This window comes from Sinocyclocheilus grahami, unplaced genomic scaffold (genome assembly GCF_001515645.1).
Source record: "Sinocyclocheilus grahami isolate Dianchi unplaced genomic scaffold, SAMN03320097.WGS_v1.1 scaffold134.1, whole genome shotgun sequence".
Taxonomy (NCBI): Eukaryota; Metazoa; Chordata; class Actinopteri; order Cypriniformes; family Cyprinidae; genus Sinocyclocheilus; species Sinocyclocheilus grahami.
The window spans coordinates 2,753,587-2,777,382 of NW_015505313.1; the positions used below are offsets into that span (position 1 = coordinate 2,753,587).

At 36.9% G+C, this 23,796-nt stretch overlaps 1 protein-coding gene and 1 pseudogene across 8 annotated transcripts in view; both read right to left on the reverse strand.

Annotated features, from left to right (window-relative positions):
• Window positions 1-814, reverse strand: part of LOC107590940 (usherin-like) — a 257,040-nt pseudogene extending 256,226 nt beyond the window's left edge.
• A 10,072-nt stretch (window positions 815-10,886) lies between these two features.
• LOC107590918 (estrogen-related receptor gamma-like) overlaps window positions 10,887-23,796 on the reverse strand; it is a 176,380-nt gene continuing 163,470 nt past the window's right edge. For 7 of the 8 annotated variants that reach the window (XM_016279878.1, XM_016279880.1, XM_016279876.1 and 4 more), the window contains 2 exons: window positions 19,461-19,730; window positions 10,887-14,195 (listed from right to left, as the gene is read on the reverse strand). In XM_016279878.1, coding sequence (XP_016135364.1) covers window positions 13,951-14,195; window positions 19,461-19,730 — 515 coding nt within the window. In that variant the 3' untranslated portion in view covers window positions 10,887-13,950. The remainder of the gene's footprint in view (window positions 14,196-19,460; window positions 19,731-23,796) is intronic. The other variant, XM_016279875.1, reaches the window with a different exon arrangement.

Below are 23,796 nucleotides of genomic sequence, written 5' to 3' on the forward strand. Positions count from 1 at the left end.
TTTCAACAGCGAAATAAATACATACTTATATGTAGAAGAACACATACTTTTAAGCCCCAACGTTTTATTCTGACGTTTTTTTTATTAGACTGAACCCCTCATAATGCGTACCCTGCACTTCCATTAACAAAAGCACAGACTGTTTTGAGTTTGAACGTCTTAATTAGTCTAAAATGAATAAAGACATATGCCACATTAAACTAATTCAGTACAGACAATATATAAACGAAATAGAGGCACATTAAAGATCCATACGTGATACCGAAAACAATCTTAACTTATAGTCTTACCTCGGCGCACGTTACGTTCAAGGGGCGCCTGCCTGGCCACTCTGAGCAAAGCAGATTACGAGTTTGCCATCTGCTCCTCTCCAGAACTTGAGCGCTCGATCACTCTAAAAACTATTTACCGAAATGCTGATAAATAGCATACATGCACATATCCGCCACGAATAAAACTAAAACACCTGTTGGCATCATTGATCGGTCGCTGGAGGAAGATGTCAGTGCTACATTACGTCTCGATTTAACAAGTGGATCTCTTGGCTCAGGAACGCCACTCGACGTCGCTAAGCAATCCGGCACAGAGTTGCACATTCAGGTGCTGGACTCCGGGAGGGGAAAGCAGCACAAAGGATTAAAGAGAGGGGGGCTGAATGAATGCACTATCTGGGGATGTCTGAGTATTATTATGGTGCATGACGCAATGGCTCATACTGATGACTGGGATGGCATTATTTTGGCCAAATGTCGTATCCTAACTTGTGCGTCTTAAGCCTAACTTACTTGATATGGGCCTAATGAAACAACACTTGCAAACGATTGCCCTGCATCTGCTTAAACAATGACATTAAATTATATAGCTTGTTTTTTTTTTCGTTCGTTCGTTCTTTCTTTCTCTTTCCTTCACAAACGTGTTTTTAGGAAACCACTGGTTATGAAATATATATATTTAGAATTTATTTTGTTTTGAAGTGAATTTTGTATAAAAAAAATGCACAAAGTTACCTTAAATCATCATAAATTAATTAGGCTATACAATTTGTTTGGACTTTTTTGAAGCAGTAAGCTAGGAAGATGAAATCTGGATACATTCATATCCTTTGACCTCTTATATTTAGAGGCCTACAACACACTTGCATTGACTTTGATTGAAAGTCCTTCTAGCTAAAACATATCTTCAATTCAGAGCAGTCAATGTATACTTTTTTTTTTCAGTGGTTCCATTAAACTACAACATAAAGCCTAAAATAATCTGGAGTAATGTAATGGACGGAATGGTCTTAGGTTTAAATTAATTTATGGGTTTACATTTTTGTCAAATGTAATAATTTTTCAATCACTAAACATGTTAAGACTATATATATATATATATATATATATATAGGCTACATACATACATTATAGCTACATACTTTAGCCTAAATCCTAAAGGTAGCCTACGGATCAGCTAGTCTAATCATTCACGCATTCAAATTCAAAGGAATTACAGGCAATTCATAATCATTTTTAACACAGTTTAGGTTCATTTTCAAAAATCCATAAAGTCAGCAATGTAGTTCAAGCAAGGTTCACCAGATAGCAACCTTCTGCCGTTTCCAAAGCGCATGTCCAGAAGCGCCATAGCGTCTGTTTACCGAAGAGCAGTCCGCGTAAATATGTTTAGAAGGGTATATAACATCTAAATGATACAGTTGGTGTAAGCATGTTTTATTGACCACCAGTTAACGGAGTAGAGCACTGTGTCAAAAGCTTCGAAGCATCAACGCAGTTTGTTGTAAAAGCCTCTCTGCTTCAAAAGCCTCGTTCGGCACATCCCTTATTATACGAATATTATATAAATTCTATAAATATTATGTTATTTGGCATGTCTGACTTGAGAAGGCGCCGACGCACTGCTACCATCAAAGTACCGCGAGAGCATTCTGCGAATCTTCTCGATGACGACACAGCCGTTTCATGATTGGTCGGATTCATCGACGACAACGATGACGTGTGTTTATTTTTACGCCTTCAGAGCCATGAATGCTAAAATCTTAATATTGTGTCATGTTTATCAAAATAAAACGAATAAAAAAATTCGACCTCACTTATTGATATTTATTGGTATTAAATAGTATGTGTAGTAGCCTACATACTGAATGATAAGTGATCTTGCCGACAGTTTTATCCAGACGCAGGTCGAAAACATCTATTGAATGCAATGGACCTACTAGTGTAAAGAAACGTTGGGCACTTTTGACATCCATTATAGTGCAGTGAAATCAGGTTATCAGATACAGCCTATGGACATTTAGCTGAATTTAAGAGATAACAAACCATATTTAAAAATATATATATATATGATTCAAACAAAACTCTCATGTTATTTGAAACTATTTATTATCTATGCAAAATATATAAACAGTTGCAATTACTTTTGTAAACACAGACAGTCCTGCCACTTTTTAATTAAGTGCTTCTAATGACCTTAAGCGGCTTAGCTCACTTGCCTAATAATCAATAAACCCCATCAGCTGTGTCCAGCTGTAGAAAGACTTTCTCTTTAATGTGTTCCTCTGAGGAACAGAAGCTAATTTCTGCTGCTATTAAAACACATGCTGGACCTGTTTACTGTACACAATCAGAGGGGCTTAATGGATTTATATGTTGGTTTTTTTATGCTTAAAGGTTTGAATAAGTTTAAGAAATAGTCAACCCAAAAATAGAAAATCTACTCACCCTCATGTCATTCCAAGCATGTATGAATTGCTTTCTTCTGCTGATAGATACTATGGAGAATGTTGATAACCAAACCGTTTTGGTTTGCTTTTTTGACTTCTGCTGTTTATTTATTTATTTTTATTTTAGTTTAGTCCATACAATGGCTATCAATGGGAAACTGTGTAGTTACCAACATTTTTCAAAATATATCTTCTGTTGTGTTCCATAGAAGAAAGTCATACAGGTTTTTAACAACGTGAAGGTGAGTTAATGATGACTGAATTTTCTTTTTGTGTGTGTGTGTGTGTGTGTAGATGATCCCTTTAACCCTCAATCTTAATGATGTTACATCCACTATGAGAAGTGTGGTAATAAAATATAAGGGTCATTTTAAAAAGAAAACAAGCATATGCATTGCAATATCCTAAAAGCATATTTTGCATATCTTATTTATTCTCATGAGATTAAAATGTAGGATCAAAGCCAATGAAAGTATTTCCCAACATTGACTACTGTTTCATCATGTTTTCCTCTTCCTCTGGGCTGAAGTAGACATCAGGTTTGGATTTTAATCAAATCGATTTTTCTTAAGCCTCCTGTCTTGCAGCCTCTGCTGCACACAAATGCTGAGAATGTTGAAATGAAGAGCGGTATTAGAATTAGCCTTAGCATTATCTTAGCTTTTGTTCACAGAGATAGCATGCAAATGAGGCTAACACTGCTATCCTCTGCATTCCAGTTACTCAGGAGACGAACCCTGGCAGTTTAACCCAGCTGTGCGCCAGGACTCTTCAACTAATTAATGAAGCTCAACAACTACAAACACAACACATTGTAGTGTTTCTATTAGACTTTTCCTGTCTTTTTTTTCTCCACTTAAATATGTGATGCAAAATTAAAAATCCACGCTGGACTGCATAATTTCACTGTTTCCCATATTGCCAAATTAACAAACCAACATACAAATTATTCCCATTCTCCCTGGCTTACTAAAGGGAATCCACTGGCATGCACCCTTCGACTGTTAAACTGGCATATGGTTTGTTTTACAATAAAATATGGGACATAAATTGTAACAAAGGCTGAAAGTCATATCTTGAGCTTTATGCTGCTGATGTGCAGTTCTGTGGTATTTTCCCCCAGGGTTCCATAGTGAAATCCCTGTCCTGCTGAGATACATATGATTATATTAGCCTCTTACTCCCAGTGCAGGAAGAAAAACCTGCCACAGTTTGGCAAAGGGGTACAGATATCATTCCGGTTGTATTTTTCAGCACACCTCAGCAATTTGCTTGCTAAATCTGTGTTAAAAGTTGTTTTTGTGTAGCGTTATTCATTTATTACAGTGTTTTTATTGTTGTGTTGCACTCCACATCTCTCTATTTTACTATATTTAAAGCCTTTGACACTGTTCTAGGTTTGAAGACATAGCAAATAAAATTGTTAAATGTATTTATTTAGCAGGCCCTCAGAAAAAACCTTTAAGCCTTTAAATATTAGAATAGCGTTTAGTTTGTTCAGATCAAAGTTGTATTTCTCACATACACAACAATTATTTATGGTACAAAAGCAGTGAAAAAATGCAGTCTATTTGTTCTGTTTTTTCTTGCATTGAGAGTTGTTTTGTTTTCTTATTTTGTTTTCTGTTGCTTTGTTTACACTATGGTAAAAAGGCACTGAAATGTGCTGTCTACATCCTACTTTCTTTTGTTTTGTTATGTTGGGTTTTGTTTAGTCTCGCTGAGGTTTTTAATTTTTTTTGTTCGTTTGTTTTTTTGGTTAACATTAAAGTACAAAGGCATTTCTACCCCCTTGTTTTGTTTTGTTACATTGAGCTTTGTTGTGTTGGGATTTTGTTTTATTTATTTATTTAGTTAGTTATTTCTTTATTCCTTTGTTTACATTATGGTACAAAACATTGAAATGTCCTGTCCACCCCCAACCAATTTTTTTGTTTTTTTTTTTGTTTTGTGAGCTACTATTGGATTTTCAAAAACTTTCTCAAATACTTTTTTCATACTATATTGACACATCTAAATCTTAATCTAAATACTTTATTAATTGAGGACATGTGTACCGAGATTGTAAACAAGTTGCAGCGTGAAGTAGGGGGAGCAGAAAATGTGGGCAAAGTGCATTTCAAGACCGCTGTCGTGCTTGGAATCTCTGTTGCTGTCAGTGAAAAAGATGGACATAGAGGGTCTGTGCCGGTGTATCATCTCTCAGATTGCTCCTCTCCTGTGTAGCGACATGGCTGTATATTGAGTTGTCAGATGTGACACTCCAGACACCCCATGCTGGCTCGGAGTAGGAACTGGAGATCACTGGGAAGTCAAGTCACAATGGGCTCTGGAGTGTTCGGTTGCCACACACACACACACATACACAGTCAGTCACTCAGCTCACTGCACCACAGGGGGGTGAGATTTCAGCAGACACAAACACCAGCTCTGGTTGAAAGCATGGACCGAATTACGAGGAACTAAGGTAAAGCAGAGAAAATACAGAAGAAAATAAGAAGTCTGTCAGAAGTTTATCATAAAAGAGTTTATTGTTTATTATAAAAGAAAAAACAATAATAAAATAATGTAAAATTTTAAATACAATATCTATACATTTTGCTTCCTCTAGGATTCACACCTAGAAATCGCTATATAAATTCACAAATTAGTTATTTATTGTGCTTTATGCTATTTTATGAAGGCCTCCCCTAAAGAGTTCTCAAGTGCTACTAATTCAAACCCAGATGACACCCCAAACTATTTATAAAAGTGCACTAACCGAATTAATGCTTCATCGAATGTAGAGTAAAACATTTAAGTGCAAATAAACGTGCAAGTGTGACCCACTAATGCTCTCAATGAGCCCGATGCCGTCTGATCCATTTTATCCCATGTATTAAGGAGATGGTGAACTTGCCTTTTACAGGGACGACAATTAATTGCTTTTGAGTGATCTACCAGTTACATTTAGTGTTAAGTAGTTCTAAAATTGAAAAAGGCTATTCTGCTGGAGATGAGTCATTATCTGCCTCAGTAGAACGGTGGAGACGTGGTGCGTGAAGAAACGAGTAAAAGAATGGTTTAGATGGGAACTAATCCACTTCGCTAATAAGATGACTAATGAGATACTAATACTGGAATTTCTGATAGTTTTACATAATGTCTTATAAGAAGACTTTTTGTTTACCTACTCTGTGCTTGTTTTTATAGTTGTGCTAATAAACCTACATTATGGTTGTGAAAGGCAAACATTAAAAACATTAGCTGTGAAAGATGGGATCTAAAACAGTAAAGGGATAGTTCATCCAAAAATGAAAGTTCTGTAAATATTTACACTTATTTACACTTACTCATGTGGTTCCAAACATGTATGACTTACTTTCATCTGTGGAACACAAAAGAAGATAATTAGATATTTTGTAAAATGTTTCAGGTACATATATGGACAAATGTCCATATGTTTATATGATTTATCAGAAAGCTACAGCATTTTTAAATAATAAAGTCTTATCATTTAAAAAAAGAAAAAGCATTAAAGCAAGGACATCAAAAATCATACTTGAAATTACCTGGAAGTTAACTTTAAAACATTTCGTTAACCATTCCTTGAACTCTCTCTAAAGACCCAGGACTTCAGAGATCATCTGGTAGCTCCTTGCATCCGGGGTAAACAGGGTCTCAAGAGGGACAAGGCCAAAGCTGTCTTCTTTGCACATTGTCAGGAATCGGATCTACACACTTCCTTCTCTCTTTCTACACACACATATCAGGCCCCGTGATGTCTCTCGCAGAGACATAACCGGTGTCGAGGGAGCAAGAGACCCGTGAAAGGCCATTACCACAGTGTGGCCCAGGCCATCAGCACACTAAGACCCAGGAGAGTGACCCTGCTCTCACACTGAGAAATAAATTGTGTGGACTCACTGACAAAAAGCCATCAGGGCCCAACTGCACACATTAGCACTTCACAGATGACGCCAAGCACACCCGTGCCACCAGTCGAACTTTGCTCCCATGGCACGTCGGGGACACCACAAAACATACAGTACCGCTCAAGAGACGCAGTAGTTTGGTATATGAAATGACCAGGAAGTTGGTCTATACTGCATTCAACTCTTCAGAACCTGCAGCTAAAGACAAGCAAAATGCATTTGGTTAGACTGAGAGCCTCCCTCGACAATCAACATCCTTATAGACTGGTTAAATGAGTTGTTAAAATGAGCTGAAGCAACCCAATTCTTAATTTCATTTTGCTCGATCCGATTTTTGGACCTGAAATGGATTTTAAATGCAAAACAGATTTTTAAAAAAATCTTTGAAAGTTAAAAAAAAGTGTTTGTTTAAAATGCAGTGACAGGAATCATGTTTAAATTTGGTCAGTACAATCAAGGTGTTCTGCAAAAAAATTCCTTTGAATAGAATTTCTGTCATCAATCAAACAGTCTTTGTTTTATTTTTTTATATACTTTTTGATTTGGTCACATCTTATTTCCAGCACTGATGTCCCATTAAACATGCATGAACCCCTGACAATATACCTTGGCCACTCCTTTTTTTAATGTCAGTTCATACGGTTACCAGCATTAAATGGATGTGAGCAAGACAGAGGTCATTTCAAACAGACTTATCAAGATCAGCAGTTTGACTAATATGTCTAGAATAGATCAATTAATCTAAAATGAGCTTAACTTTGAACTAAAGCTTTATGGGGAACATCAAAATTCCCAATTGGACTATAAGGCACTTTCCCGCTCCGGTTCCAAATTGCACCGACGGGATGATCCATAAATTGACATAATGGAGAAATACAAATAGTCAAGCATATCCTCGCATATACCTCGCCATAGCTTATACCGGGCCTCCTCTGAGGGTCCAACCTCAGTGAAAACCCAATTATAGCAGCTCCACATTGCAGCCGTATAACATGGAAAAGCGAAAAGAGTTAAAAGAGCCATTACAAATGCCATGGAGCACTTTTAGCGTCTCGCAAGGTTAATGATAACGGTACTTGGCAGTTGAAATGCTCAAGTAGCTTTTATTGTATCATAATAATGAATCAATGGCGTAAAGATAAAAAAAAATAAATGAACCCCGAAGTCGATGAGTAAAATGTATGTGCCGCAGCACAAATAATAAAAAAAAAAAGTGGGCCGCCAACGGGGCCCTCTTTAAGTAATATCTTATGATGGCATCCCCATTAAACATGCATGAACCCCTGACAATATACCTTGGCCACTCCTTTTTTTAATGTCAGTTCATACGGTTACCAGCATTAAATGGATGTGAGCAGGACAGAGGTCATTTCAAACAGACTTATCAAGATCAGCAGTTTGACTAATATGTCTAGAATAGATCAATTAATCTAAAATGAGCTTAACTTTGAACTAAAGCTTTATGGGGAACATCAAAATTCCCAATTGGACTATAAGACACTTTCCCGCTCCGGTTCCAAATTACACCAACGGGATGATCCATAAATTGACATAATGGAGAAATACAAATAGTCCGGCATATCCGCGCATATACCTCGGCGTAGCTTATACCGGGCCTCCTCTGAGGGTCCAACATCAGTGAAAACCCAATTACAGCAGCTCCACATTGCAGCCGTATAACATGGAAGAGTGGAAAGAGTTAAAAGAGCCATTACAAATGCCATGGAGCACTTTTAGCGTCTCGCAAGGTTAATGATAACGGTACTTGGCAGCTGAAATGCTCAAGTAGCTTTTATTGTATCATAATAATGAATCAATGGCGTAAAGATAAAATAAAATAAATGAACTCCGAAGTCGATGAGTAAAATGTATGTGCCGCAGCACAAATAATAAAAAAAAAAAGTGGGCCGCCAACGGGGCCCTCTTTAAGTAATATCTTATGATGTCATCTTCTTGAAAAATATTTGCCTGCAGGTCACTGCTCTCTGTTTTAAAGCCTTAAACGCTTTTGCTACAGAACATTAAATGTCTCCCCACATTATATGATACATATTAGCTGCAGATGATTTTACACACAATGCTATCTTACTATATAGTGCTATATTTTCTTTCTTTTCAAGCCTATATACAGGAAAAGGCACTAAATAGCCTTTGTATTTGTCTTCTTTGTCAAATGTATTATGCAGCAGGGTGTAAAAACTGAGGTTTGCTATTTAGGTATCCTAAGTGCTTTCCTCTTGTTGATGTTTGTATCTCCTGCTCCTCATTTGGCCCGCCGAGTCTTATAGGAGAGACAGACTGGATGTGGGTGACCAGGAGACTGTGCTGATGTTAGGACCGTTGTCTTACAGTACATCAATGTGTCTGCTGTAAAGCCTCAGGGCATAGCGGCTGATTACCCTCTGAGTGGACATGCCTCAAACGCTGCATCAAGTTGTCAAGAACTTTCTGCTCATCCACCATTTTTCTTCCCCTTTCCGACGCAATAATATTGTAACCGCGACAGAATGAAGTGTGGCTGTGTGAAGATGCCAGTGCAGGAAGAAAAAAACAAAAAACAAAACAATGACAGACTGCTCTTGAGATGAAAAAAAGTCAAGTAGCCAAGCAGACAGCTCTATTGCCTGGATACCAGCATACTGCTCATCAGCTATTATATTCATTATTCATATTCCATAAGTGTTTTTTTCCCCCTATAGGAAAAGCAGGATATGAATAAATACAGACTACTTTGTCATTCCAATTTGTATCCAAATGTTACTTACGTGCCTAGCGGACACAAATAGTTCCATGTATATATATTTCTTTTAATTTAAACAAAAAAATGAATAAGTGCAATGTTTTGACCAGAGTGTGATTGAGAGTTTCTGATTTGTAAAAACAGCTCATAATTCATAATAACCAAAATGACACTAAAAGTACCTCTCTCTCTCTCTCTCTCTCTCGATTTCTGTTTGATTTATATTGATGTTTCTGAATACCTCTTATCACCAAGGTTGGAATTATTAGATAAAAAATACATGAAAAACAGTAATATTTAAGAAATGACAACAATTTAAAATGACTTATTTCTATTGTAATACATTTTTAAATTTAGTTTATTTCTGATGGCAAAAATAAATCATTACTCCAGTCTTCAATGTGACATTATCTTTCAGAAATGTTTTGAAAACAATTCTTATCAGCGTTGAAAATGCTTATGCAGCTTAATATTTAAGTGAAAATTGTGTTCATTTTGTTTTCATGATTATTGGATGAACCGCATTTAATTGAAATCTTTGTAACATTATAAATGTCTTTACTGTACTTTTGATCAATTTAATACATCCTTACTAAATAAAAGTATTCATTCCCTTAAAAAAGAGAATAAATATATATTTAGTCTCGATTCTCATAATGTTTAACCCACAGTAGGCAGTCTACAGAGCACTAAAAATAATCAATAAATAAACAGATGAATGGATAAATAAATAAATCCACAATGAGTTAAGACTGAAAACATGTTCTCACACAGTAAAACACAGCCCGAGTCAAAACTGGAAGCATGTTTAATATTGCTCTACTATTATCCTGAAAGGCATAATTGGACTTACACATCTGAACTGATCGTAGTTACAGAATCATAGGTCTCTCTTTTTGCATTGAACAATATATACAATGTAAAATAAATACATTTACACAAATGGACATATTGTTTGGAGCACACTGTAATGATGCACATCACAAAAATATACAGTTAATAATTTTACCGATAAAACTACAGACATGATTCTCACTACAGGTTGTTTCAGCAACTCCTGGGTTGAAATATATCATTATCATATTGATCACAGAAGCTTCTCAAATGCTCCTTCATTCTTTCCCCTTCCTCCTTCTGGATCTCGTCCTTTCCCACACCGGTTTCTGCATGAGACTGCCAGGAAGCCTAGATGCGTTTGGCAGACGCATCGATGCATGAATAAATACAACCAACACCTAACCTCTTCAACATTTAAAAATAGCAGTTGTTTGCATATCTGATCATCCTTAATCCCATTATCCTAGAATTTGCAAAATAGTCCAATAGATACAGCATTTGATCACTAATCGAATCCCATTGTACAACAACTGTACGTTGTACCGTCATATTGCTTTAAATAAGAAAATATATAAAAAAAAAGTCGTGGTTGGTACAGATAAATTACATTTTGATTTCTATGCTGGATAGAGGAGTGTTAAAAGACACAGTAAAATTGTTCTTCTGGATCTCGTCCTTTCCCACACCGGTTTCTGCATGAGACTGCCAGGAAGCCTAGATGCGTTTGGCAGACGCATCGATGCATGAATAAATACAACCAACACCTAACCTCTTCAACATTTAAAAATAGCAGTTGTTTGTATATCTGATCATCCTTAATCCCATTATCCTAGAATTTGCAAAATAGTCCAATAGATACAGCATTTGATCACTAATCGAATCACATTGTACAACAACTGTACGTCGTACCGTCATATTGCTTTAAATAAGAAAATATATAAAAAAAAAGTCGTGGTGGGTACAGATAAATTACACTTTGATTTCTATGCTGGATAGAGGAGTGTTAAAAGACACAGTAAAATTGTCTTTAAATGGTTCGAGAGGTCTGGGTACCGATTTGTCCAAGATTACACAGTACATGTCATAAAAGTATTTTGCTTTTGTTTAGTTTTTTTCATTTTGTGCACTAAAAGCAACTTGGAAAAATGCATATCTGAAAGACTGAGTGTAGTTTGGAACCGCTTGCTCTAGTTTTTCGTGAAATCTTACAACGCTGAACAGAATTAGAAAGCTTGTCTAGTTTCACATCGCTTCATTTCTATCGTGATCACCTCAGAGTAAAGACAACACAAAAAAGAAACCAACCAAAGAAACCCCCAAACCCATGTTTTGACCGTCTGATGAGTTGCCATGAGCGATAAGATCTAGAGTCACGTTACACTAACCTTTCCAAAGCACAATCTATTAAGAGTTTTGAATAGCTAATGATAAATACAGTATATTTATAGAACAAGACTAAGAAAAACAACTAAAAACCCTCGTTCCCCATTTGCCTTAAAAAATGATCTGTTCTTTCGTCTTTTTTTTCGTCATTTTTATTAAGCACACAAAGTCAAAGTGATAGTTTTGAAAACCGATCTTACACCAAAACAAACAAAAATGTTTCTTCCCTTTGCAACTTTAAAGAGTCAAGATATATACCAATGGAGTTCAGCGTGAAGGCCTTATGTACAGCATTTTGTTAAAAGAGAAGGAAAATCAGAAAAAGAGGGGAAAGAAAGAAAAAAGGTACTATTTCAAAGCATTTTTCATCGTAACCTATGATATACAGTGTTAGTCTACAAGATAGGAGTTACACAGATGGTCTCTTGTACATATAATGCACCTCCTTTTAAATATTCACTTATATATCAGCATAGATTATATTGATCGTTGATCGGTTGATCTAGCGGTAACTAGGAAGAGTCTTTTTTCAAAAGGTTATTTGAGAACCCATCATCTTGCTCCTGAGGATTCATACATCCAGTATTGTCTCTAATTCTACCCTGTCTCTAAAAAAATGAACCAAAACTAGAAAAGAAAAAACAGAGAGAAAATGAACGCATACTGAACAGCGAGACCTGCGATCACCACGGGTAGTACACTACATCTTTTGCGGAAAGGGAAAAAAAACAGAGATGTTTCAGAAAAACACAGCAGACATGAAACACCAAGAAGCTGAACTACATTTTTTTTTTGTTCATTTTTCATTCTTTTTTTTTCTTCTTTGATCTGTTCCAATAAAATGTCTTAGGTTAGATTTATAATCTGTTAATTTACAATATACAATGCTTAAGAATATTCAGAAAATACCCCATAGTAATACTGACATATTTCTGATGAAGGCTGTGGATCGCTTGCTTTGATACTTGAGCCTCTCTGCTAAAAATGTCATTTGGAAGAAGATTACGTCACGTGTATGATATCTCTGGCGCTATTCCGCGTAAAAATCAGGACCGTCGTGAAAGTAAACCTGCGATGCTTCTCCGTCTTCCCTAAGTGCTATTTTGCTTAACAAAGTTCAAATACTGCTTTAGTATGAAAGAATGTCAATAGAATTTCGAGGCTGAAGTTAATATATATGCATATATAATTGGCTTGAGATAATGGTTATGGTCCTTCTGGCCATATCATGTATGTAATCTATCATTTTATGACAAGCACAGACAGAAAAGCGAAAGCTTCTGGAAATTCATTTTCCCAAGTAAGTGTGGCACTAAGAAAAAAAAAAAACAAAACCAAAAACAAAATTGCATACATTTACACCTCCACTTTTTAAACATCTATTGCTTAGAGAAGATAGCAGGGGTTTGTCTTCATTACGCAACACGGTGGTCGGTAGAAAAACATAACGATCAATTATTAACATTATATGAAGAAACATCGTGTTTGATGACCGTACCATATATTTACATCCTTCAGTACAGTAAAAATACACTCGAATTAAACATAATAAAATAAAGTCAATAAATAAATGAGTCTGTTCCTTGACCACTGCGATTCCTCTTTGCTCGGTATTGCATGAGAGACTAAAGCTTCGGCTATTCCCTGAAAAGATCGAAATGAAATCGGTAAAAGAGGCTAGACGTGTTTGGAAGACTTGAAAGAAAATGACAAGGGAGTGACACACGCATGATCAGTCCGCATGGCTACGTAATGGTGAGGAGCAGCTTCTTCAAAGACGTGAAAATCTCCGTTTGGCTATCGCGTTGTTAAACTGCTCCGAGGACCTCTAATGTAATACTGCACATAGTCACTACGTCACGCTCTTATGGTAAAGAGGGTCGATCCCTAGATTCCTTCAGTGACATGGGAGCTGGACGGTACAGTTCGGGGAAAGTTTCGCTTGCTGGTGTCCACCGGGTGGACTTCCTTCCTTTGGCAGGGCTGGTCTTTTTCGGCTCCAGAATTTCTCTTTTGAAAATCAATCAAATGTCTCAATTGCACAAAAAAAACTCAGCATCAGATTTTCGAGAAGAACAAGTCGACGGCTGGTTTCAAGTCCCACTGCTGAATAATGAAAGCAGTCATTTTTTACACTTCATATTTTTCTCAATAATCACATTTTAAATCATTCTTATATTTACGTATCATTGTCAGTAATTAGAAGTACCATTACGGTTATGTTTTAGTTATTATTTGTTAAAGTTTATAGACAAAGGTTTCACAAACAGTGGCAGAGAGTTAGTCAGTGTCTGCCCGGTGAAGGTGTGCAGTCAATGACGTACCCCCTCCAGCTCTCTGTCGGTATAACGCGGTTACACCTTGGCCTCCAGCAGCTCCAGAAACAGTTTGTGCATGGGCACTTTGCCGTCCTGTTTGATGCTGTAGAAGTGCTGCACTGCCTTGGTGGATGTTTGCCGGAGCAGCGGTAGGGTCATGAGCAGCTTGCCGGCTCGGCGCGGGTCCTCCACGTGCTGGCCCGCCTCGTAGTCCTGCAGGGCCTCGTGCAACACGTCCTGGAGCTTCTGCACGGCTTCCACGTCCTCTAAATGCATGGAATCTGGAAAAAAATACAGAACAATGATGAGTGGCTTTAAAAATAAACACAAATTCAGTACAATACAACATATGCATGTCGATACTTTTTTCACTAAGACATGACCCAAGTGAAAATCACTTTTGCAAAATGGCTGAAAAACTAAATTCAAATTTTGTACTTAAATATGATCAAAATTTGAATTGTATTCAAATTTACAATGCATAATTTCAGTTAGGGTGAAGAAAAGCTTTTGGCTTCTCTTCTGAGACAACAAGAGAGCGCATCGAGCAAAATATTACTAATGCACGTTTATTCAAAGCACAAGATAACATGACTATCTGTGAAAAAAGAGCATAATGTTTAAAATACTGTTTATAAATCAATTATAATTAATTAAGTTGCTTAGACAACTATAAACAACAAAACATCACGTATGTATGCATAGTTTAATACAAAGGGCGGAAAGTCAATCACACAGAGTACATTTTCCATTTAAAAACATGAGATGCAGTGGGATGGGGAAAAAACCCTGCCATAAAGTCTTGATATATGTTTTTTTTTTCAAAGTTAAACTTGCATTCATTTTACATGGCTTTCTAAACACGCGGCTCTTTTATGCGAGATGCGAGTGCAACAGTAATAGATGTCCCTCTAGAAAATGCGCAAAATATGTATTCTGTGTGAACAGCTTGGTTTCAGTTTTCATGTAAACAAGACCTTCTCCGCATTGATGTTCTCTTTTTCCGCAATATTTTTAATGAACAACGCAGCAGCGCTGCATCTAGTGGCTTCAACTGGATAGGCTAACAAAAGCATTATAATGCATTGACAGTTACATCGTCATCGCATCTCGTGCCCCACTGATAAGGCTGCCTGACACACCTAAAATGTGGATTTTTATTTTAAATTCGACGAATATTCGAAATTCAAATTTTTTTTGACATCCCTATTTGCAACTACAATTTTTTTTGTAATATATAAAGATATAAGACATGTTACTCTAAAATTGTATTTTTGAAAGAAGTTTTTGAAAGACGTTTCTTACGCTCAACAATGCTGCATTTAATTAATTAAAAATACAGTAACATTTTTTAAAAATTTTCAGCATTATTACAGTCTTCAGTGTCACACAATCCTTCAAAAATCATTCCAATATGCTGATTTGGTGCTCAAGAAACATTTCTTATTCTCAATGCTGAAAACAGTTGTGCTTTTTAATATGTTTGTGGAAACCGTGACACATTTTTCAGAAAATAGAAAGTTCAAAAGAACAGTATTTATTTGAAGTAGAAATGTTTTGTAAAATTACACATCTTTGCTATGCTAAAAGCATTTATAAAATAATAAATAAACATTTTAAACGGCTATTTTATTGAAATGTATCAATATATAACACATTTAATACAAATAATATATATACAGTATATTAATAAATAATTACATACAATTATATACAAATAAAATAGTATAGGACTGTCACAAGACAAAACGACACACATATATTATATGTTATATACAGTACAGAAGTTGCATTTAAATCAAAGGGGGCCCCCTTGAGTTTAAATAGGCATGACACTCCCGGATACTAGTTCTGTACAGGACTTTTCTTTTTTAAATCCATTTCAGCCTGATGGAAACCTGAGGATGAAGTCCTGGCAAAAGGAAAGGGATTAAAAGAATGTGACTCATCCTTTTTTTGCCAGCCCTAAGCTCATTCTCCAGTGATTAAAGGCACACTTGAGTGTTAAACGCTGATGCTGTCCTCGCCACGTGTTTACAAGCCTCTCTATGGGACAGATGAATGGCACGGGCGACGGAAACAGTGTTTGGAGGAGAGCTGATATGGCACTCATCTAAGCGAGAGAAACAGAGGCTCGAGTCAGGAAACAATACCTCAGCCTGACTGGCATTGTCTGCCAGAAATGTCAAACAGGCTGCATTTGCATTCGCGCTCGTTAGTATAGCATTCACGGCCGTTCACCGCAACAGACGTGCCTCTGAGAGCACAATTAGTCTCAGGCAGCTACTATCTTTGCTGTTTGCAGTTGCACTTTTCCAGCTAATCCAAGCCTTGGATGCTCTTGCGAGTGCTTTGATGGTTTTATCACATCACAGTGGTAAAGAAAGTGCTTTGTCTGACTTGCTCTTTATAGACTGACTCCACCAACAGTATCGACTCGGTTTTCTACTGTGGCGTGTCAATCCGATCCCGTTCCCTCTGGATAAAACGTCCAAATGCACGCTGGCTTTTGGCAAAGATGTCACGATCAATGCAATGCCTCGAATCAATTGATACACACACCTTAAATAATAATTGTATGGTCAAGTATTGATAAAAGCAAGACCTTGTGAGGTTCCGTTATTAGTAGAGAGCGCCGTCTGTCCTTTGGGCTGGCCAGCGGGGCAAACGTCAGCCCGCTTTAGGCTACGGTTCGATATACTAACCCTTCGGTGTCTAGAGCCCATCCAGAATTCAGACAGCGAGGTCTGGTCTATCAGTCACATGGGCTTTGGCCATCTGAAAAGTGACCTGTGATCCGACAGAAATCCCTGGCAGGAAAGTGCTTACCTGCACCTTTCCACACAAGCTGCTCTATCAATCTCAGCATCGCTGCTGGAGGCGTTCAGGAAAACACACCTTATTTACTATCAAAAAGACTCTTCGCTAGACTCAAATTTGTTATGATTTTCCAGAATGACACTGCAATCGTGTCAGTAAATGGCTGAATTCAAACTGTGGAGAAGATACGAGAGGTCACAGACTGCTTTACTGACTTTTCTTTTTCTTTTTTATGTCCTTTAAAAAGAAACGCGCACCATGATGAGATCAACTGCAATGTAAAGCTTTCAAATAAATAGGATAAAAATGTCACTCTGACATCGATTGCTTAAGCAATACTGTGTCTATTGAAGGACTATGAAATATATCGGCTCGGAGCAGAAATACCCAGCACCTCGGGGCTTTAGAAAATGGTGGAGTGTATCATTTTTTCAACAGCTGTCTGAAACACTCTGCTCTCCTCCAAAAAAAGAAGTGACAAAATGGCTCACCTTTGAAATCGGACATGATGCATGTCTCTCCTGAGAGAAGAGTGTGGAGAGAAGTCGCAGAGAGAAAGTCTTGATAAATACGGAGAATGACACCCGAGAAGGTGAGAAAAAGCCAGGACTAGAGATTAGCTTATGCATCAGGCTACACTGTAAAAAAAATATTTTTTAAATTATTGAAATATGTTTTGCAAGAAAATGCCTACTTCAAAATTTCACGTTTAAGTCAGTGTGTTACTCGTCGATTCTTTGTAATTGTGTGAAAACTACTTCCAAATTCAGAGTACAGGAAGTCTCATTGCATATGCTTCAGTAAAAAAGGCAGAAATGCTGACCGAAAACGACATCGGTATGAATAAATCCATCACTCATCGATCCCTTTTACCTGCTTTTGGCATGCTGACGTACACGTCAACAAACTGAGATGAACCGCTAATCGTCGAATCAATTAAAAAAAGAATTTCTCAAAATAGTCACGCACTCATTCGCTCTCAGGGGTGCACTTTGGGCAGAACGGCCCCCGGTGGCTGCGGGCCGGGGCCAAACTAGCGAGCCGTCATCCGCAAGCGAGCAAGAGCAATCTGCTTTTTCATTTTTCAGCATGGCCAGGCCCAGCCGGAGATTGATCGTCACATATGGCCCCAGAAAACAAACTGTCAATACCTTGAGCGCTGGAGAATTTGAACAAATAGCCGCCCTCCCATTCAAGCTGCTCATTGCGTCCCATTTAACAGATTTTATTGACAGTTTCCTTCTTGTAATTAAAAGGAAAACTACTGGCCAGCAACCAAGATAAAGTTCAAAGATGGGGTCAACACAAAGGGAGCCAGAGGGCCATGGTGCGACTGTCGATGGCGGACAACATCAGAGCCTGTTATTGACATGCAGGTGCATAGTGATGGGCTCCTTACTTAAGAGGCATCTGAGCAGAGACTTATGCTAATTCTGACAGGGGCCGCAGACGTGCTTTTGAAGGATTTCAAAAGGGGCGGGGAGGGGGGGAACACTGTTTAGTGTTTTGTTGTGTGTGCGCATGAATAGAGGAAGAGAAAACATGAGAGAAAAAAAGACAGAGATATTGAGATATCACTCCAACTGTACCTGAATAACTCTACCACTACATCTGTTGTTAAGATTCCCATAGGAGGAGATGAAATCAAAAGCAGGGAGTAACTCTTAACTCTTTCCATGCTCATACATTATCAACAGCACATTCTATTAAGAGGGGCGATGAATAAACAAACACTGCTTTAATTGAGCTGACGACAGGCAATTCAAGAGGCTTCAAGTGCACTTCAAGCTAAACACATCATCTTATTTCATTTGCAATAGGATTGCTGTAAATGATTTTGTTAATGATTTTGAACCAAAGACACATTGGACAATGGGAATTATAATGGAATGTAGATTTTAATCAGAGCAAAGATCTTATTTAAGTTGATGTTAAAAAAAACAAGGTTATGACAGATAGAAGTGGGCCAATGACATGTAAGAAAAAAAAAATCATAATTCTTAAAAGATTATTCTTTATTAAAGCTGGTTTCATACCATTTCCAAAAATGTAAAAAGAAACAAGTCATATATTTTCTTTACCAATTAAATACATTAATCATTATTCTTAAAATATTTAAAAGAAAAAAAGTTTTTAAATACTTTATATTTATTTGTTTAGTTTTTACAAATACCATGAATTATTAATTAATAAATATTATGGTATTTGTAAAAACTAAATACCATGAATTATTAATTAATAATTCATGGTATTTAGTTTTTACAAATACCATGAATTATTAATTAATAAATATTATTATGTTTTTGGAAAGTTGCACCACAACATCAGTAGTTTTCGCCCCCTTCTAATAAAGTAATAATAAAAGATTTTGTAAAACCATAAGGTTGTTTTCTTCATTTTGATATCAGTACTACTGATACATTTAGATTTTATAACCCACCCAAAAAAATGCCAAAATGATTTTTAATTAAAAAAATAAAAACACACTCATCATAGAAAATCATTATATTTATAAAATGCATTTATAATTAATTTTTGTAGATATTATTTAATCTGGACAAAAAATTAGTGTTTTGCCATTGACACTTTTTTCCCCATTGTAAATTAGTTGAAAAATGTGTTTTCAATGTTTTGTTGCCTGAACAACCCATAACAGTATCACAATTTGAATACATCAAATCAAATATGACGGCTGCTCTGACTGGAATCTATAGCGTTCATTTTACCTGAGTTAGCCAGGGCTATAGCTTTAAGAGTGACGAACTCCTCCTTCTCCAGCTTCATGCTCTTGTACTTCTTCACCAGCTGAAGAATAGCGTTATTCAGGTCTAGCAGGCCAGCCAGCTTGGATTGGTCCTCATCCATGATGTAGTCTTCAGCGTAGACCAACTTGTCCTCAAAAGACAGCGAGCGGTAGACTACACGCAGGATCAGGATCTCCATCCACGCGCTCTGCAGAAGACTCATCTGGTCCGCCAGCGAGAGTGTGGAAAACCCTGAGAAAAAGCCAGAGATAGAGCTCTCTTCAACTCAACAACCAATGTTCAGCCTCAAATCAACATTCAACGGCGGTATATGATATAAAAGCTCAGTTGATTGTCAGAAGTTTCTGGTTGTGTTAGTGGGAAGAATTGACATTCTGGAGGTGTAATGCAGAGGAAAACTCCAGTGGGAGCGAGCTGAGGCACCTCGCACGAGCCTTGGCTCTCATCTCCTGCTGCGCTGCAGGCCAGGGGGCATCCTGAGGGAGGGCACTCCTTATCTCCCCCAACATGCAGCATGGATCAATTCTTCCCATCACACCAACTGAAAGACTAATTGCTTGCCTCAAACTCCTTCTCCTTTCTCCTCCCCCCACTCTGCACACACACTTTTTTTCCAAATTTTCCTGTCTTTTTGCTGGAAGTGAAGTCAATTTTTAAAGTTCATGTTCATGAATGCCTTATGAAACCGACTAACACGTGGCTTTTGTCTGTCTATAACACAAGGAGGTCAACCCTCATGCTCAGTTTGGGGTCTGAGAAATATACTTAATATTGAGGTACCAGGGTGATACTAATACTATTAGACCCCGAGTATAAGAAGATGAATAAATGCGATGATCGCCCCCCCCTCCCCCCTCCGATTAATGCACACACTGTTGAGGGATCTCAAATTGAGGGTTAAAGCAATCATTTCTATGTACTGGCTTTGGACTGGGACAGATGAATACTATTGAAATAATAGTAACAACAACAACAACAATAATAAATAAATAAATAAGATAATAATAATAGTAATAATAATTATTATTATCAATCTTATTTATTTATTTTAAGAGTTAATAATTTTTGGGGTATTGTCATAATAATAATAATAATAATAATAACAACTAAAATAAATACATTATTTATTTATATGTGTTTATCATTATTATTATTATGAAAATACCCCTAAATAAATACATAAATAATTTATGTGTTTATTATTATTATTTTGAAAATACCCCCTAAATAAATAAATAAAAACAAAAGGCAGTTCAAATAAAGGCTAACATAGCCTGCAAAGAGGAGACAATTAAATAAATCTAAATAAACTGCGTAAGTGCTTGGGAGCTGTCCATCAGCTCTGAAGGTGAGGGACAGGCACAACAGCACCTGTTGATGTTGGACCTTTTCGTCTCATCTCACTCGCTCTGCTCTTCCAAGAACAGATGAAGCGTCTCTCTTTGCGACAGTGAGGGGGCTAATCTGGGTGGCGGGGGAACATGAGGAAAGAGATGCTCACCAACATCTGTTGTGGAGAGATGCCTTCAGAGGAAGCAAGCAATTTCACTCATTTTTTCTTTTCTTTTTTGAAATCTCTTTCTGTGAGTTAATCACTAATGGCAAGGAGCTCATTAGGTATAGGTTTCGGGCTATTGTTTATACCAACCGCTAATTTATTATCCCAAACTGTTAACATCTCTGATCTCATTAGAGGCAGACTAAGAGCTGGTGAGCAGTTGGTGCCTCCCCTGGCCTGCTGGTGCTAGTGTGCTCAATGCCAGTTGGCAGGGCCATCTTCTACTACTTAATAAAATCATCAAAAGGGATTAAGCCAAGAATTTCTTAAGGGGGTCCAATGTAAGACCGCTGCATTCTTACAAAGACAGTGGCCTCAATGAAAGGTGGCATGGACTAAAAATAAGATCACACTCTGATTGGCCTCCTGAGAGGTATGTGTAATCCTTTAATATTGCTGAGAATTTGGAAAAAATCCACGGACATACTTTGAATATATATGCGAATTAGATTTTAAATGGCAAAAAAAATTATAAATAAAAATAACAAATCATATGCATACTTTCGACTATAAATAATGTGGTATTGAGTATCTGATTGAATATTTAAAAAGCTTTTTCATGTTTAAATACACTGTAATATAAGTACAAGTAAGCCATTGGTAGATTCACTTTTCGAAAAACAATAAACGCTGTGGCGCTTTTGCTCTGACTCATCAACACTGACTCAACCAATGGTGTAAGTGTGGAGTCTGTTTGTCCCAATGAAAGACCCAATGGAATTTGTCCCAATTTGAACCAATGGAAGACACAAATATTATCATTTGTGCACTTCCGGTTGGTAACACTAGCGCCACATTTAAAAGATTATCAGAGTTTATCACGAAAAGAAACAAATCATACTGAATGATGGACCACCGAAGACATGTATCAAGACAGATCGAGAGACACAGAGAGAGAGAGAGACAGAGGGACAAAGAGAATGAGAGCACGAGGGACAAACAGAGAGACAAAATAAAGGCAGGGGGCGGGTGGGGAGGGGGTTGTGGAGTGGAGTGGCAGATGGACGGAGCCCATCGCCTAGAGCTCCCCCTGTGCCACTCCCAGCCCTCCCTCTCAGCCACTGCTGTTAGTAAATAATTAGATTTACACATTCCCCAATCTCCACACATCTCTCCGCAGAATAATTAAAAGCTGGATGATTAGTTTATTGAGTGGAAGGAAGAACTTTTTTCCCTCTTTATTGAGGTCCATCAATGATTTTATCAGGGGCTCGCGCTTTTACGGTTGTCATGCCAGTGCAGGCATCCAATTTTTCTTATCTCCCTGATTAATACAAATGCTGTTTCAGGACGCATTAATTAACAGATACAAATCTACGTTCTCATGGCCGGATCGATAGAGAGAAGAAAAGAGCCATCAATGTGAATTTACTGCTGATGATGGAAAAGGTTCTCTATTGACATTTACGCGAGGGCAAACTTTAAAGATGCATTTTTCCCCCTTCTTTTCATCTGTTATTTCATTTCACAAAAGAGCTTGGTGGCGACCATGATTACAGTTCACCTTTGGATGCTTTGCTGCGTGAGAAAGGATCCAAAGAGCCGAATTAAAGCGTGTCACTGTCATTTCAGCTGTGGCAAATGTCTACAACCCTTTTCCCAAAGGACTTCCTGTAACAAGAGGAAGTTTATTGACTCAGTATAGACATGACACTAAACAAGGCACGACAAACTATATATATATATATATATATATATATATATATATATATATATATATATATATATATATATATATCAGATAAAATAAGCCAAAAAAGAGGTTTAAATCAGACTGAAAAGTCAAAAATTATTAAATCCCCATGAGAAATATTCTAAACTAATGCAATACAGAAATTGCAAAGTTAAGACATGACCATTGGACAGCAAAATGCTCACTGGGACAGCGTGGTCAGAAAAAAACAGGTGGAGAAGAAAAGACGCATGTTAACTGCAAAAGAATTAAGAATTAATGTGAAGAATTAGATGTAAAACCATCAGGAAACATTTAGTCTCAAGAACCACCATTTTCCAGAACTGCAACCTTCCTGGAATCTCCAGAATTACAAGGAGTCAGGTTCTCAGAGACTTTGCTTGGATAAAAAATCCTAAAAAAAATGACCCTCATTTAATAAGAATAACATACTGATGTTTTGTGAAATACATGGACTAATTTTTTATAGGATTTATGGACAGATAAGTTGAGAGTCACTCTTGAAGGACCAGCACCACATCCTCTTGTACCACTGCTTGAAGAATTTATCTTCAAGAATCTGGCAGTAAGTTTTAGGAGCTCATTTTTATTCCATCTCCTGTCCCTGAAAGAATTGCAGAATTGACTAAAAATGAGTTTCTAAAACTTACTGCTAAATTCTTGAAGATAAATTCAACGTGCCTAATAATTATGCATGTGGTGTATATATTTATATATATATATTTTTTTTTTTCCCCCCCAGATAAAACATTATACACATTCACATACACACACACACACACACACACACACAATTCATTCATTTTACTTATTATTTTTATTTCTAAATTAGACTGCAGTTTTTTATATGTATACATACACACAAATATTTAACAATATCATAATATATTACATGTGAATGTAAATTAAAATAATCAATAATTATATCCTGATATATTTCAAAATGACTTTTTAAACAGCTTTTTTATGTAAATGCATTATCTTATTTTATTTATTTGTTTGCATTTATTTATTTACATGGCATTTATTTATTTGCAAGCCATGTA